The 16,382-nt window shown below is 44.4% G+C and overlaps 1 protein-coding gene across 1 annotated transcript in view; it reads right to left on the bottom strand.

Annotated features, from left to right (window-relative positions):
- Positions 1–16,382, bottom strand: part of FBXO41 (F-box protein 41) — a 56,133-nt gene that overhangs the window by 17,867 nt on the left and 21,884 nt on the right. Inside the window, exon 7 of the mRNA XM_061584928.1 lies at positions 13,599–13,751. Coding sequence (XP_061440912.1) covers positions 13,599–13,751 — 153 coding nt within the window. The remainder of the gene's footprint in view (positions 1–13,598; positions 13,752–16,382) is intronic.

The following is a 16,382-nucleotide window of genomic DNA, read 5'->3' as shown; positions in this document are numbered from 1 at the left end:
ATCCTTAAATTTTAGTTTGCCTTGTCCACATCCTTGTATTGCAATAGATGCTCCATTAGCAACAAAAATATGTCCACTTTCATTTCTGTCGATTTCACTGAAAAAACGTTCATTGCAACACATATGTGAGGATGCACCAGAATTGACAATCCAGGTGTTCTTAGCATGATTATTTTGTGTTATTGTAAAGTCTCCATGCCATTCAGAAGGTTCTCTGGGCTTGCTGTTTTTAAAATCATTCTTCCTCTGTGCTAGCCTGCTTTTTCAAAAGGGTGTTCTTAGAATCCCGTCTGAAATGTCCTCCTTTCCCACATAGGGAACAGTCAGCTTTGGCTTTCCTCTCCAATTGGCTGCACACAAATCCCTGTGTCCTGCTTTCTGACCACATGCAAATCTCCTATCCCTTTGTCTCTCCTGTGCAGTCTAATTTGATCCACTAGATTGGTTCTCTCTATACAGACACTATTCTACGTCTCTTCTACAGTCTGAGGTTACTTGTGCAAATTGTGGATTTCTTTGAGTATTCATTCCAGATGTTGTTGTTATGTGCCTCCAAGTTGACTACGAGTTATGGCGACCCTATGAATCAGCGACCTCCAAGAGCATCTGTTATGAACCACCCTGTTCAGATCTTGTAAGTTCAGGTCTGTGGCTTCCTTTATGGAATTCCAGATATAAAAGCAGCATATTATTCTGGTAATGATCCCAGCAAGGCAGCAATCTTATCCTGGTCATTTAAAACTCCTGCACTTTCAGAGACTTTTTTGCATTAGATCCAGCAATCTGGTTACATGAAGAAGAGGGGGAGCTCCTTGTCTCAGCTGGGCCGTGAATAGTTGCTTATAACATTGAATTTGATCTTGTATGCCCATTTTTTGTACATATTATTTAAAGCCTCTAGCACACCATTTTCTGCCTTTCCTTTCTTACCTGCACTATCTTGGAGTCACTAAAGCAATGGGTCTTTGCTCGCTTGTACTTTGTTTCCCATTCCGCGGCATCTGCTCCCTCCAGCTGTTGTTTTGTTGCTGTCTCCAGGAGTCCTTCATGATCCAAAACAGTCTCCAGTTGATACAGCCATGTGTGAAATTTATCTGGTTCCAGTTTTGGCACCAAGCTGTGCATGTTAATGCTACCAGTTTGTGAAATCATTGTAGAATCACACACACGTTTTTTTCTACGGATTTTTGAAGTTGCTTGCTGCAATCTGGGCCTATAAACCTATTAGTAGTAGTCCACTTACACAGCAGTTGCAACAAATCAGCCTGTTAAGACCACTGGTAAAGGTGAGAAGGAAAAGCTAAGGTTTATTTACTGCCAGCGTATATAGCCATCTCTCAGAGAGACACATCCTTCCACATGGAGAGAGAACAAAGGAGAGATGCGGTCTGCGAAGGAGGAGGAAGAGAGGCTAAACAAACAAACAATCAAGTTACAAGAGAATCAATGAGAGGAACACAAGGGCCACTTTCTGTCTAGCATTCCTTCCCCCCACTGGTTCAGACAACTAGCTACAAGGGTTGTTGCCTCCCATTCCAACAACCCCTGCCCTAAAACTTTTTCCTTGCCCCACCGGGCAGATTCCTCTTCTTCACCAGTAAGTGTGGAATCTTGGCTTCAGATCTCCAATATTGTCATCTGAGGGGCCATCCAATGGAAGGGCATATTGCATTTTTGAGGGGCCGTGTTCTCCATGGAAGGCATAAGTGCAAAATCCCAAAGGAGGAAGGGAAAAGCAAAGGGCAGCTACTTTGCAACTTATTGAGGCTCCCACTGGGAGGAAGGGTGGGATATAAATCTAATAAATAAATAATAATGAATAATATTAGATACAGGATCAGGCCCCCAACTCCACTTGCTCTCCCCAGCAGGCAGCCCCGCTTTCCAGTTGGTGCATTTCAAGATACTCCTAAGGCTTCAGAGTCTGGGGAATGATGCTGGAAGTAAAGCACCAACATCTGAAACAAGTAACTTGAACAAGGGGTGGGCAACAGACAGAACGGCAACCTGTTCTTCCCTTGCTGATTCCTTCTTTAGTAACTACTTGTTTGGTTTTCCTCGGGCTTTACTTCCTTCCTCTTCCATCCTAGTCAGTCAGAGATAGTGCCTGGGAGCCTCATGGCTCTACAATGGCCACATGTATGTCTGACTACAGACATACATCCCAGTAGTAACAAACCTCAATGTTCTTTACTCTTTCAACCGACAGTCTTACCAACTTATTTATTTCTGCACTCAGCTGCAATGTATACCAAACTACAACAAATGAAAGGTCAGGGGCTCTGCAGCTGGCCTCTTCTTAAGACAGCCTGAGACCACCCCAATGGCCAGGTCCTCCCAAATCCTAATAGGGTTGGAGAAACCAGGGGGGTCTGTGTCTTCCTGCAATTTGGAGAAGGGGCTGTGGTGGCACCAAGAGAAGGTGGTCTGGTCTGGTCTGGTCTGGTCTGGTCTGCTCTGCTCTGCTCTGGTCCCCCTCCCCTTCAGGAAGCCACTTTCCACCCCTACTTCTCATACCTGATTCCTCTGGGCTATTTAAACCCTGAGCTTCCAGAGCCCTTCATTAGCACCCCTTCCCCACAGCTGCTTCCTGCTCAGGCCTGCTTCTCTTGAGTAGCAGCAGTCTTGGCTCCTGGGGAGGTGGATCGAGGCCACCTTAAAGGGATAGGCACAGCAGAAGCTATTCTACCTGAGGTGATCCTCAGTGGGCCTTCACACCAGAACTGGCCACTGGTTGTTATGCAGGACTAATTGCCGACAACTAAAGCTGGATCAGGTTAAAAACCAGTTTATTTATGGATGTCTTGGCCGCAAAAGATATGAATGGAGAAACAGACAGAACAAATGTCAGGCTGCCACTTTCCCCCCCTTTTCTTTGCACAATCTGCTGCTGAAAATTATCCAACATGAGGAGAGGGGAAAGATTTCATGATCATTTGTGTGCCACCACTCTTCATTCTCCCCCTCCCCAAAAACCTGTGTGTCACCAAAGGGGGGAGGGAGGCCTGTCACTGCATTAGTCCACCGGGTCATTGCTTTGACCTTCTTCCATTATCGTAGCCTAGTTTTTAAAAATTTAAATGTGAATTTGTGCCATTGCAACCATGCGCCCTCCAAGATTCACTAGCTGTCGATCTTGCCTGCTATTTTCTTTTAGCAGAAGCCTAAAATTGGCTTCTTTGCCATCTCGAGGTTGCCCCCCCATCCCTCTGCCCTCCCTCCTCTTGCACCTTAATCAAATAAATGAGACCATCTGGGTGTAAATGAGCAATTTTCCTGTTTCTTGAGAAGCGGCATTCAAAATAACCTCCAGTTCTACAATTCAGGAGGAAGATTTGGAGGGGGCCCCCTGGAAGGCAGGTCCTCCTGGCCATGGGACCATTCACTGGAGCTATGCAGAGAAGGCAGAGTGGGCCTCTGATTTTCCCTATTGTGGGGATCACATGCAGTCCCCCATTAACATCAGCATGACGGCCACCCTCTTTAGCCCCCAGCTGAAGCCAGTTCTGCTCTCTGATCACAACCTGCTCCTAGAGAGATGCTCCGCCTTCAGAACAATGGACACACAGGCCCACTGAGGCTTGAGTCCTGGGCCCTCACAGCCGGCGGGTGCTCCCCCCGCCCTCCCCCCCCCCAGAGGAAGGAGAGGCAAGAGAAATGGCGGCAAGCCGCACCAGGGGAGCAATAACCTTTGACCTGCTTGTCGCCCTCCTCCATGGTCAACATATTTTCAGTTTTCTGACACTTTCATAGAGTGGAGAGGGCGGCTTATGGACTTCTCTTGGTGAATTCTGACTTTTATACTGTGCTTATGTATATGGATATTGTTTATGTATTTTGCTTTGTAAATTAATTTGATTTTTTAAATTGTACCTTGTGTATTCAATTGTAAACCGCTTTGAGATCTTTTAGATAGTAAGTGATCTATAAATGGAAATCACCACCACCACCACCACCATCATCATCATCATCAAGAAGTGGATATGTATGGGCAACACATACATGAAAGAGCTGGATTGAAATGAAACTAGATTGCAATGAAATGAGTCCGTGTTGGACTCGAGCTCCCATCAGCCCCTAAAAACATGGCCAATGTCCGGGGATCATGGTCCCAGTAGTCCAGCAACATCTGGAGGGCAACGTGTTCCCCATCCCTGAGCTAAGTGCTGAACATCCCTGCTGGATCAGTCAAAGGCCCATCTAGCCCAACATCCCGTTTTCTCACAGAAAGCGGCCAGAAGCCCAATAAGACTCTTCCCATGGCCCTCCCCAAGGGCTCTGATGAGGACAATATGAGTGGGAGGTAGAGACCATGGATCTGAGCCCTCCTGCTCAAGACTTGGGACTGGCCTCTTCTGTTGAGACTCTCCCTCTGGAAGTCTCACAGACCCCTTCTTCCTTTGGTCAGGTTGCGGGAGAGGGTCTGGATGCTCCACTACATTAAAAAACAAAACAAAAACTCACTGCAAGTAGAAAGCCAGAACAGCAGGGAGCCTTTCTCCCTGATTTCCTGGTGTTGTGTTTTAGTTTGCATGGGAGAAGCATTCAAAACAAGCCACCACAACTCCTTATTTTCAGCCTTAAGTAGTATGGTCCCCTTTACTGTGTCAGGACTCTGGTCACCTTCAAACTATATTTTGCAAGAAGGATTCACACGCATGCCAGAACTTTTCATTTGCACAAGTAAAGTGGATTACAACGCTCTGTTGTCCCAGCAGAACAAACCCACTTTAAAAATGAAACGGACTGGGAAATGCATATAAAAGTGTGGGATGAACAAAGGTCTAATGGGAAGACGATATGTCTGCAAGCAAATCAAGAATTGAACACAGGACGGACACTCATCGTAACACCCCCTTGCAAACAAATCAGAACACTCAACAAATATTTCCTCTTCTCCCAGGCATTTTAGCATGTGTTTTTAATTTTTTTTAAAAAAAATTAAATTGTGTTTTAAATTGTTTTTAGAAGATGTGTTTTAAATTTGTATATTTGTTTTTAATGTTTTTAGTTACTGTAAACCGCCCAGAGAGCTTCGGGTATGGGGCGGTATATAAATGCAATAAATAAATAAATAAACAAACAAACAAAGACCAGATATAATCTAACCTCCGCATAAGCTTTGTGAGAGCAAATAGGGACTAATGCTCGATAAACAAGTAATTTGGATGGGTCTACAGCCTTGGTGTCCAACATGGTCGCAAAATGGCTGTTGACCTGTGGCCAACTGGTGCTTTATTTCTACCACCTATTTTTTAAGAATAAATGTTTAAATAAAATTATGTTATACATGTATCAGTTAAAAAAAAGTGTCCACCCTCCGCCCTTAACACTCACAGATTCATCCTTGGGTCCTACTTGCTTTTCTGATTTTGAAAAATGCAGAATTCATGCAAGATCCATTTCACTTTGACATCTACAATTCTCAACTATCTCGAGAGCTTATAAAGCTTCTTTCTTTGGAGAGGTACCTTTTCGAGATGGATATGATTTTACTTCAAAGCACTCAACATTTGAAAGATAATTCAGTTGTTATGGTGTGGACTTGTATTTTAAACCAAAATGAGTTTGTGGCTCTAAATAGTTATTCCCAAACTGTTTTCAATTTTTGGTTCAACATGGCTCCATGAATCAACTTTTTCTGTGGTTAAAAACAAAATATAGATCACAGATATTGGATGAAAATTTGGAGGTGGAGTTGAGATGTAATCTAACTAATTTGACGCCTGATTTCCTTGTACTACTTAATGAAAAGATATGTCAGAATTCTCACTAATTCTATCAATAAATAATTCAAAACATTATTGTGTAATTGTTCTACCCTCAAAAACATAGTTAGAAAAACCTTTTTGTCAATGTGGTGAAAATGTTAACATATTCACCACAATTTTGGTAAGTATGAAAAACTGTTGGATACCTTTGGCCTACAGAATGTCTTACAGAATTTGAAGTCGCTACGACCTCAGTAGGGATTTGGGAGAAATTAGATTCAGGCTGCTTTTAAAGCCAAATTTCTCAAACTCATGTTTTCCAAAACAATATAAGAACCATACACAGCCTTCTTCAAAAGTCACACTTACGCAGATTTTGCAATGCAGTTCGCCAACCAAACAATGTTTACAAAAATGCATATATTAGGGGAAAAGGTGTATAAAAAGGAATACATTAGTGAAAATAACATACAAAAATGCATTATATTAGAAGACATTGCTTGCAAAATGTGTATGTTAGTCAAAACTGCAGGTAAAAATGTGTTTGTTAGGAGACATTCACACCAAAATGCTGAAGAACTTTCATGGGGATTTATTTAGTTATTTAGGCAACTTGCTACAGAAACCTGAAGAACTGAATTTAAGACTGAGAAACTGAGAGACCCCACACTGACAGATTCTTCCATCCCTACGTCTCAGGCTGCCACGTGTGCAGACCAGACCTTCTCGAATTCATTGGGAATGCTGGGCCTTTCTGCAAACCAGAAGAGTTCTGGGACCAGCTTGTTTTGCAAAGAGCAACCCAACTCTCCTCCTAAGACCCTAGATGTCTTCTCCCCGCCAGCCCAGCCTCCTAATCTGAGACAATCTCACCAGCTGATTCATTCTGGGCTAATTACACAGTTTCTAGCTGCAGCCCTGACATGGGAACAATTGCACACTCCCCCGTCGGCTTGCTAAGCTTGCTTCACCGTGGCAATCTTGCCAAGAATAAAGTCGAGCAACGGCACTCACCAAACCCCCCCCCTTTCGTTTACCTGTCACTTCCCTAGACTTGAAGAGAAGAAAATGTTTGTTATTATTTTACGCCTCCGCTGTCTTTTCACTGCTAGGGACTGCACAGCCCAAACAATCAGGGATCCTGTCAGGGATCTTAGCTGGCAGTCTGGATGTGTAGCGCAAAGGCCTCCTTCTCCCTGAGTAGCCAAGTGTACTTCTGGCCTTTCTGCTTTCATGCTAGGGACATGAATTTGTTTTGGAATGAATGAACAATGGAGTCAAAGGGATCCCTTTCAGTTCAGTTTTCATTCATAGGGACATAGGAAGCTGCCTTAGAACATTGCTCCATCTAGCTCTCTATTGTCTACACTGACTGGCAGCAATGGAATGTCCCCCCTAAATCTATTCTGGGTTTCCCCCCAACCTTCCAGAGTAGATTTGGGGAGTGTGCTGGGTGCATACAGAGGGAGGAGGGGGAGTTCTCCTGCGCAAGTGTAAATCATGGTGATAATGGAATACATGCATTGGATACTCCTCTGAGTCTAGGTCAGCTTTCCCCAACCTGTGCCTTCTGACTGTTTTGATATTGGGGGACATTGACTTTATGCTGGCCTGTTTGTAAATAAAATGTCATAAGTCTTCAGTGCTCTGATGCTCCCCTGCAAATTATGGAATGATCTTCCCGACGAGGTGTGCCTGGCACCAACACTGTTATCTTTTTGGTGCCAGGTCAAGACTTTCCTCTTCTCCCAGGCATTTTAGCATGTGTTTTTAAATGGCTTTTAAAAAATGTGTATTTAAAAATTTGTATATATGTTTTAAATGTTTTTAATTGTTATAAACTGCCCAAAGAGCTTCAGCTATGGGGTGGTATATAAATGCAATCAATCAATCGATTGATTGATCAATCAATCAATCAATTGATCAATCAATCAATCAATCAAATAAAGGGAACAAAGCCCAAGGAGCACTGTCCATGGAGCTTCTCACCACTTGGGAAAAGTGGAGAACATGCAACACTGTGATTAAAGCAGTTTTTGGGAACCTATGGCCCTTCAGATGCTATTGGGAGTCCAGCTGCTATCAGCTTCAGCCAGCATAGCCAATGATCATGGATGACGTGAGCTGCGGCACAGCAACTTTTGGAATGCACTAGGTTGGGGACGGTGGCTCTAGATCCACCAACAAGCTGCAATCAGTAGCATAGTGGCAAATTCACAAGTGCAGGGTCCCCTCATGATTGTCACAGCCATGCCCCCTGCTAAGACTATAACACTTCTAAGATTACAGAATAATCTGGCCAGGCTTGAATAGTGCTTTTTGCTTCTCTGTCACTGTCTCCATTCGACTGGCCTTTTTCACTGTCAAGGGATATTATTTAAATTACTGAATTCAGTGTCAACACATTTGTCTCCTCCTGCCATCAAATTGCTTGATGATGTACATGGGATGCTATCACCAGGATACACTGTCTCTTTGACAGTTACAGAATTCTCACTTTCCACAAGTTGGCTTTTTGAAGTAGGAACAAATAGGAAGTACTTTCACTGATTGGCTCCAATCAGCAAGAAATGCAAGGAAGCAAGTTAGAAGACTCTTCTCAGTGGCTAACACACTCCCCTTTCATGTTGATTGGCACATAGGACACTGGAGACATAGGGACCCTGCTGGGACCTGGCTCTCAGAAAAGTAATGGTTCTAAAAAACCTCAAGACCCTGGTCTACTACACCCCTGCTGGAGCAGAAACTGCTGCCAGTCTGAGCTGTACAAAAAGGCCAGTCTTTCTAGTACAGCAGATTGCTGATACCTTCAGCTGTCCCACAAGCTCCCAACAAAGTTTGGCCCAGCAGTCTCCAAGGCTTCGGAGACCCTGCACTGGACAATCTGGTTGGCTTAACGGCATTCCTGAAAGACCGCCTGCCTCTGAATAGATCTGTAAGACTACTTTGATCATCTGGGGAAATTCTACCACCACACTTCCTACAGAATATCATAAGGGAGTGACCTGAAAATGGGCATTTCTGCTGTTGCCCCTGTGCAGTGAAGTGCAGTGGCAACTGATAGCTCCATGTCAGTGGGGCAGTGGCATTTGCTCTGGGTTTTAGTCTGCATGTTCAAGGAGCTGTCCAAAGTCCATTGGACAGCTCTTTGAATGTTCGGACTAAAACCCAGAGTGGATTCCACTGCCCCACTGACATGGATCTACCATCTGCCACTGATGGCTTCCCTTTTCCTCTGCCATATGTGAAGCAGCAGCTATCCGTTATGTCAGATGTCTTGCCATTTTGCCCCAGCTTCCCTGACCCATAAGACTGTACCCTGTTTTCTGAGCTTGAATCCCCTGAAACTTTGTTGTATTTGCTTTGACATGCTTTGACATGTTTCTATGCAGGTCTTCAATTGACTTTAGGTTGCATTTTTCTTTTAATGGATGTTCTTTTTATATTCTACCAAGTGCGTGCACTGCTGACAGATTTTTAAAAGATTAAGGGGTTTAGAAATGCTTTTAAACAAACAAGCACATTTCCCAAATGCTCCATGCTACTTTATAATGAACTCACAAATTTAAACCAGATGCTCATCTTCCAAAGAAGGCACGGAATATGGAACTTGGTTGGCTAGTACGTGGAAGGAGTTATCTCATTTTATCTGAATACTGTGTACAGTTTGTCACCGCACCTGAAAAAGGATATTGTAGAGCTGGGAAAGGTTCAGAAAAGGGAAACCAGAATGATCAAGGGGATGGAGCGGCTCCCCTATGAGGAAAGGCCGCAGCACTTGGGGGCTTTTAAGTTCAGGGAAAAGGCAAGTATGAGGTGACATAACAGAAGTGTATAAAATTATACTTGGCGTGGAGAATGTGGTTAGAAAAAAGCTTTTCTCCCTCTCCCAAAACATTAGAACTCGTAGACATCCAATGAAGCTGAATGTTGGAAGATTCAGGACAGACAAAACAAAGGACTTCCTCACACAGCGCAGAGTTCAACTACGGAATTCACTCCCACAAGCGGCTGTGATGGCCACCACCTTGATTGGCTTTAAAAGAGGATTAGACAAATTCATGGAGGAAAAGGCTATCAGTGGCTACTAGCCATGATGGCTATGCTTTTCCTCCATAGGTGGAGGCAGTATGCTTACAAATATCAGTTGCTGGAAACCACAGGAGGGAAGATTGCTCTTGCACCCAGGTCCTGGTCGTGGGTTTCCCATGGGCTGCTGGTTGGCACTGTGAAAACAGGATGCTGGACTAGATGGCTAGATCCATCAGGCTTTTCTTATGCTCGAATGTTCTTATCCTCACAACAACCCAGTGAGGCCGGCCAGGCTGTGAGAGAATCTGACCAGGTTGTTCATGGCCCGAGCAAGGGTTTGAACCCAGGTCCACCTAACCCAACATGTGAACCAGATAGACTCAATTACCTTCACGCCCATCCACTTTTAGACCCTAAGCTTCAGCTTTTCCAACCAAAAATTGCTTCTCCGAGTAAACTGGAGACCCATCAGGCTTTATAGGAAGAAAATGGCAAATTCCCCCCAGTGTTGGCAACGGGGAACCTCTAGATGCCGCTGGACTCTGACTCCCATCATTCCTGGCCATGCTGGCTGGGGCTGATGGGAGCTTGAGTCCAATAACATTTAGAGGGCCACAGGTTCCCAATCCCTGCTCTAGGTACTCTGGGGGATCATGCATCCAACCATTACTCATTTCTGGCTTGAAGTAAGTCAGCACCTCAATATGTAGCTGGAAATGTCCCAACATTTTACAATGGCAACTTTACCACTAGGACATGTTCCTGCATTTTGGAACACCTGAAGAGTGGCCTGTTTCATGTCTAAAGGGCTAAAGGGAATGTGGCACAGGAAATCCACCATTAAATCTCCTAGCATCTTTTTCCTTGGCAAAAAGCAGGTGGGGGTAGGGTGTTTGGATCAGGGTCCCAGCGCAGGGGGAGGTGGTCTCTCTCTCCTTTCCCCCCCACCACTAATACCCTGCTGAGCTTTTTTGTTGCCCCCTGCATGGCTAGAAGCAGCTCCACAGGGGTGGTCTCCATTAGGGAACAAAGGCAGGGAAGGAAGGGCTAATTCCTCCCCCCCCCGTGCCATGGCCCTGATCTAAATAGCCCCCCCCCAACACAGCTGCTTTTTGCAAAAGAGAAAGACGTTAAGAGATGCAGCTATGGGCCTTTTGCGTCACATTTAATTTGGGCCTAATTCTCCAGAATGGGAAAATGGGACAGAGCCGAATCTGCCACCAGCTATTCAATGATCTAAGATCCGGTCACAAACTGATACAGTTTAAGAAGCGGCATTAGGAGGAATCTTATCTGGCCTGCTTACATGAAGATACAGTGGGGCAGCTCTGTGGGAGAGCATCTGGCTTGCATGCAGAAGGCTCCTGGTTCAATCCCCGGCAGCATCTCCAGGTAGGGCTGGGAGAGACTCCTGTCTGGAATACTGGAGAGTGGCTGCCAGCCAGTGTGGATAAGACTGAGCTAGAGGCATAAGCAGAGCTTGGAAGTAACTAGTTACAAGTAACGAATTACTTGTAATTCATTACTTTTTTGAATAACGAGTGGGTAATTCCTTTACATTTTGATTGTAATTGAACTAGGAGTAATTTTACCACTTTTGTGGAGTAATTGTAACGTTTCCAGAATTACTTTTGGGCATTACTTGGGGGGGGCAGGGAAAGTCTTCTGCTCCTCTGATTTGTGGATGAAAATCATGTGCCTCAAACTGGGCTTCTGTGCAGTGTCGCTCTTTCCTCATGCTCTGTGGATGGGCAGGAGGCGACGAGGGAGGAGGCAGAGAGTGAGATGGGGTGGAGCTGAGAAAACAATTATTTTTAAAAAATGGATAGTGGTGGTGAAGAATGGAGTGGAGGGAAAAAGGATCTGGAGGTCAAGAACATGGATAAAGGAGGAGAAGGAGGCAGCAGCAGAATGGAGATAAAGAACTGTGGAGATGAAAGATGACAACGTTTGTGTGTGAATACTGTGTTTGCACTTGGCACACAAAGTGGCCTCCACCACCCTCTCTGGCTACTGTGCTGCGTTTGCAGTATTTTAACTTTTTTGCATCTCAGGGGAAAATGTTTGCTTGAGTGAGTGTCCCTTAGTTGGTGGCAGGGCAGGGTCTGGGAGGTGGTTAAGTGAGAGAGATTATGCTGGCTGGCTGAGGGGGGGTTGCACTTGGTTTGATGTGCAAAGATCTGCGTAGTGGCCTCAGCCTCCCTCCCCACCACCCTTACCAGCGGAGAGACCACCATTGCTATCTTATGAATAAAAATAATTATTCCACTACCTCTGTATGTGTTTGTTTATTTTTAATGTCGTTTTAGGCTACTTAGATGTGCAGCAGCCAAGGCCAGCACCTTGTAGGCATTTTTAAAGTAACTGAAATGTAATTGTAGTGATTACTTTGGAGGAAAAGTAAAGTAATCAGTTACTTTCAGAGCAATTGTAATTGTAACGGTAATTACTACTTTTTTTGGACCATGTAACTTTAACTGTAATTTATTACTTTTTAAAAGTATACTTCCAAGCTCTGGGCATAAGGCAGTTTCCTAGGGAGGGGAGGAGCCGTAACCCGTTGCTGAGCATCCGCTTTGCACGCAGGACAACCCAGTTCAGTCCCTGGCATCTCCAAGCTGGAAACTGTCCCATCTGACACCCTGGAGAGTTGCTGCCAGTCAGTGTGGACAATCCTGGGCTAGGTGGACTGATTGTCTCATTATGCATAAGGCAGATTCCTATGTAGGGGAGAGGCAGTAGCTCAGTGGTGGTGGTTGTTGCTATATGCCTTCAAGTCGATTATGATTTATGGCGCCCCTATGAATCAGTAACCTCCAGTAGCCTCTGTCATGAACCACGGTGTTCAGATGTTCTAAGTTCAGGTTTGTGGCTTCCTGTATGGAATCAATGCATCTCTTGTTTGGCCTTCCTCTTTTTCTACTCCCTTCTGTTTTTCCCAGCATGATTGTCTTTCCTAGTGAATTGTGTCTTCTCATTATGTGTCCAAAGTATGATAACCTCAGCTTCATCCCCTGTTTTTGCATGCAGAAGGTCCCAAGTTCAAACCTGGTCAGCATCTCCAGAGAGAGAGCTGGGGATATGCCCCATCTACATATCTGGAGAGCTGCTGACAGTGTGGACAATACTAGATGTACCAATGGTCTGACTCGATAGAAGGCAGCTTCCTGAGTCCCTGAAATTCCAAACTGTAACAGCCTGATGACTTATCTATATCTCAGAGAAGAGAACGAAGTTGGCCACTGCCTCGATCACTCAGTCATTATTATCTCCCTTCCATTTATTCCTTTCTCTCTTTTTCAAGATATTTCTATACTTTCATTTTAAAGATTTCCCACTCTTCCTTTCCCCAGACCCTCTGTCCCCCCCGTCCCCACCCAAAGTTATATTTTGCTGAATCAGAAAGACAATCCATTAAAAACAAACAGCCAGGCCTACAGAAAATCAGCAAAGCATTTTCTTCTCCTCTCCATGCCAGAAAAAAACCCCCACCCTTACCTGTTAATTTGTTTCCAGTGGCTATTACAGGGCAGGGCTAATTTTTTAAAAGGTGGCATCCCTACACATACCAGGGATTTCTTTCTGTGTACTTCTTGCATTTGCAGCACAGAATTCTGTGCCAAGGTAACAGCATTTTGTGCCGAGAAAAAGCAGAATAAGAGTAACCCTACAGTGATTTAGTAATTTTGCATAAAGCGATTGACAAGCTAGCTACATCTTTGCCTGAAGATCTCCTAACAGAAGGTTATGATCTGTTGCCTTGGACCCAGATTCACCAGCAGAAAGCAAGGCAGGCGTTTGCTTTTGAGTGCCACATTTCTGAGCTGGCTGAGAACCATAGCCCAGTCCACTTACCGGTAGGTGACTGCCTGGAGGGCTCGGCAATAGCAGCTGGCCAGCCAGAGGGAGCGGTCTGTCAAGATGTTGGGGCAGTGAGAAATGCGGAGGATCAAGAGGTTGCTCCCCGTGGCCTTTAGCAAGGACTCCAGCCCAGCTTCAAGGCAGCCCCTGGGAAGAAAAGATGCAAACGGAAAGGGAAGAAGGTGAGTCAAGAAATATACTTGTGCCACAAACACATCCATGTTATACAGTATCTGTTATGTCTTCCTTCAAAGAATCACTGGGTGAGAATTCTCTGTTAGAACTCCCCGAGATCCTACCCTGAACTACTGTTCAAAGATTTTGCTAGGAAGCTGCCTTATGTCAGTTCACTATACTAGCTCAGTGTTGTCTGCACTGAATGGCAGGCTCTCTCCAGGGTTTCAGACAGGGAATGTCTCCCAGCTCTACCTGACAATACCTGAAAGACCGTCTTATCCCTTATATACCCAGTCAATCACTGTGCTCTGCAAGTGAGGGCCTCCTCCAGACACCATCTTACCAGGAGGTCTGTTCCGCACAACATAGGAAGTGGACCTTTAGTGTTGTGGCACCTACCCTTTGGAATTCCCTCCCCTTAAATATTAGACAGGTGCCATCTCTGTTATCTTTTTGGCACCTACTGAAGACCTTTCTCTTTCAACAAGCCTTTTAAGTAGAGAGCTATCCCAGTCTGCTTCTGTGTTGGAACTGCTTTTTAAGATAGTTTTAACAATTTTTAAAAATATGTTTTAAAGATTTTTTTTGATGTTCTGTTTTTGAAATGTTTTTAAGAACTTTAATACTAATACTAATACTAATAATTCTCCCCAGTGAAACCAGGCCTGGCACTAACATACAGCCTCTAAACCATCCTTCCCAGGTCTGGTACCTTCCAGGTATTGTTGGACTTGAACTCTCACCAGCCCCAGCCCTTAAATATTAGACAGGTGCCATCTCTGTTATCTTTTTGGAACCTACTGAAGACCTTTCTCTTTCAACAAGCATTTTAAGTAGAGAGCTATCCCAGTCTGCTTCTGTGTTGGAACTGCTTTTTAAGATAGTTTTAACAATTTTTAAAAATATGTTTTAAAGATTTTTTTTGATGTTCTGTTTTTGAAATGTTTTTAAGAACTTTAATACTAATACCAATACTAATAATAATAATTCTCCCCAGTGAAACCAGGCCTGGCACTAACATACAGCCTCTAAACCATCCTTCCCAGGTCTGGTACCTTCCAGGTATTGTTGGACTTGAACTCTCACCAGCCCCAGCCAGGATGGCAGATGGTCACAGATGATGGGAGATGGAGTTTAACAGCATCTGGAGAGCCACGAGTCCCCCATCCTTGCTGAACAGGGTTGGGAACCAAATATACAGCTCCCAAGTTTGTATTTGTTCAGAAGAAGGGCTGTATCTCAGCAGCCAAGAACCTGCTTTGCATGCAGAAGGTCCCAGGTTCAACCCCCAGCATCTCCAGGTAGGGTCGGGAGCAGAGGCGCCTGTTGGCTCTGTGTCACTGGAGCAGTGGGATCTGTTCTGGGTTTTCACCTGACCTTTCAAGGAGCTGTTCAAGCTGCTGAAATGCCTAGGAAAACTCTTGCAAGTTTGGAGTAAAACCCGGAGCGGATTTCACTGCCCCACTTACATGGAGCCACCAGTAGCCACTGGTTGGGAGAGAATCCTCTCTGAAATCCTGGAGAGGCACTGCCAGTCAAGGTTGACAATACAGAGCTAGATGGTCTAATGGTCTGTCTCAGTATACAGCAGCTTCCTATGTGGTTTCTCATCCAGCTAGGCATACACGTTGGATAAGAGTGTGTGTATGTGTTTGTGTGAGTGTGTAAGGAAAGATGCAGCACAAGCTTGTAACCAGAGAAATTTGGAGGGAGAGGGAGGGGGAGGGAAGGCTATCTGCCCCTAGTTGTAGATAATGGTCAGGATCCCACATGCTGCATTATTTTTTATTTATTTAACAAGATTTATATACCGATTGATCATCATAGAATGTCTAAGCAGTTTACAAAAAAACACACGAAAATTATCAACAAAAGACAGGTAAAAACAAGTGCCTTAAAATTAAAATCAACAGAAAGCAAGAGAGACATATGTTTTAATCACAACTTCTGCATGTAGGCTTGCCTAAAGAAAAATGCTTTTAAGAAGTCGCTGGGAAGAGTACAGAGAAGGCACCTGCTTCATGTCAACACTCTAAAAGAACAATTTCTTTTAAGTGCAGAATGAGTGTTATTGTAAACTGCCCAGAGAGCTTCGGCTATGGGGCGGTATACAAGTTTAATAAATAAATAAATAAATAAATAAACAAATAAATGTGGTGCTGGAACGGTGACAGTACTGCTGGCCAAAGCAGTCAGGTGGGCACATACGAGTTAAGGCAACCCTGCAAGTAAATTGGTCCCAAGCTGTTAAAATGTGAGCAAGGGCTGGCTACCCTATCCAGAGTAGGGATAGGCAAGAATTCCAATCCAGTTTGCATTTCAGGCTGAATCTACCAAATTCACAGTTTCCGAAACAATATGAGAACCGAAACACAGCCATCTTTTGAACTTCACATTTATTTGAATTTTACGATGCAGTTCACCAAACAATGTTTACAAAACTGCATATATTACGAGAAAGTGTGCATAAAAATGAATTGTTGTTGTTATGTGCCTTCAAGTCGATATCGACTCATGGCGACCCTATGAATCAGCGGCCTCCAATAGCATCTGTCATGAACCACCCTGTTCAGACCTTGTAAGTTCAGGTCTGTGGCTTCC

This window comes from Rhineura floridana, chromosome 9 (genome assembly GCF_030035675.1).
Source record: "Rhineura floridana isolate rRhiFlo1 chromosome 9, rRhiFlo1.hap2, whole genome shotgun sequence".
Classification (NCBI taxonomy): Eukaryota; Metazoa; Chordata; class Lepidosauria; order Squamata; family Rhineuridae; genus Rhineura; species Rhineura floridana.
The sequence above is the reverse complement of the archived record's forward strand: the minus strand, read 5'-3'. Positions and strand labels throughout refer to the sequence as shown.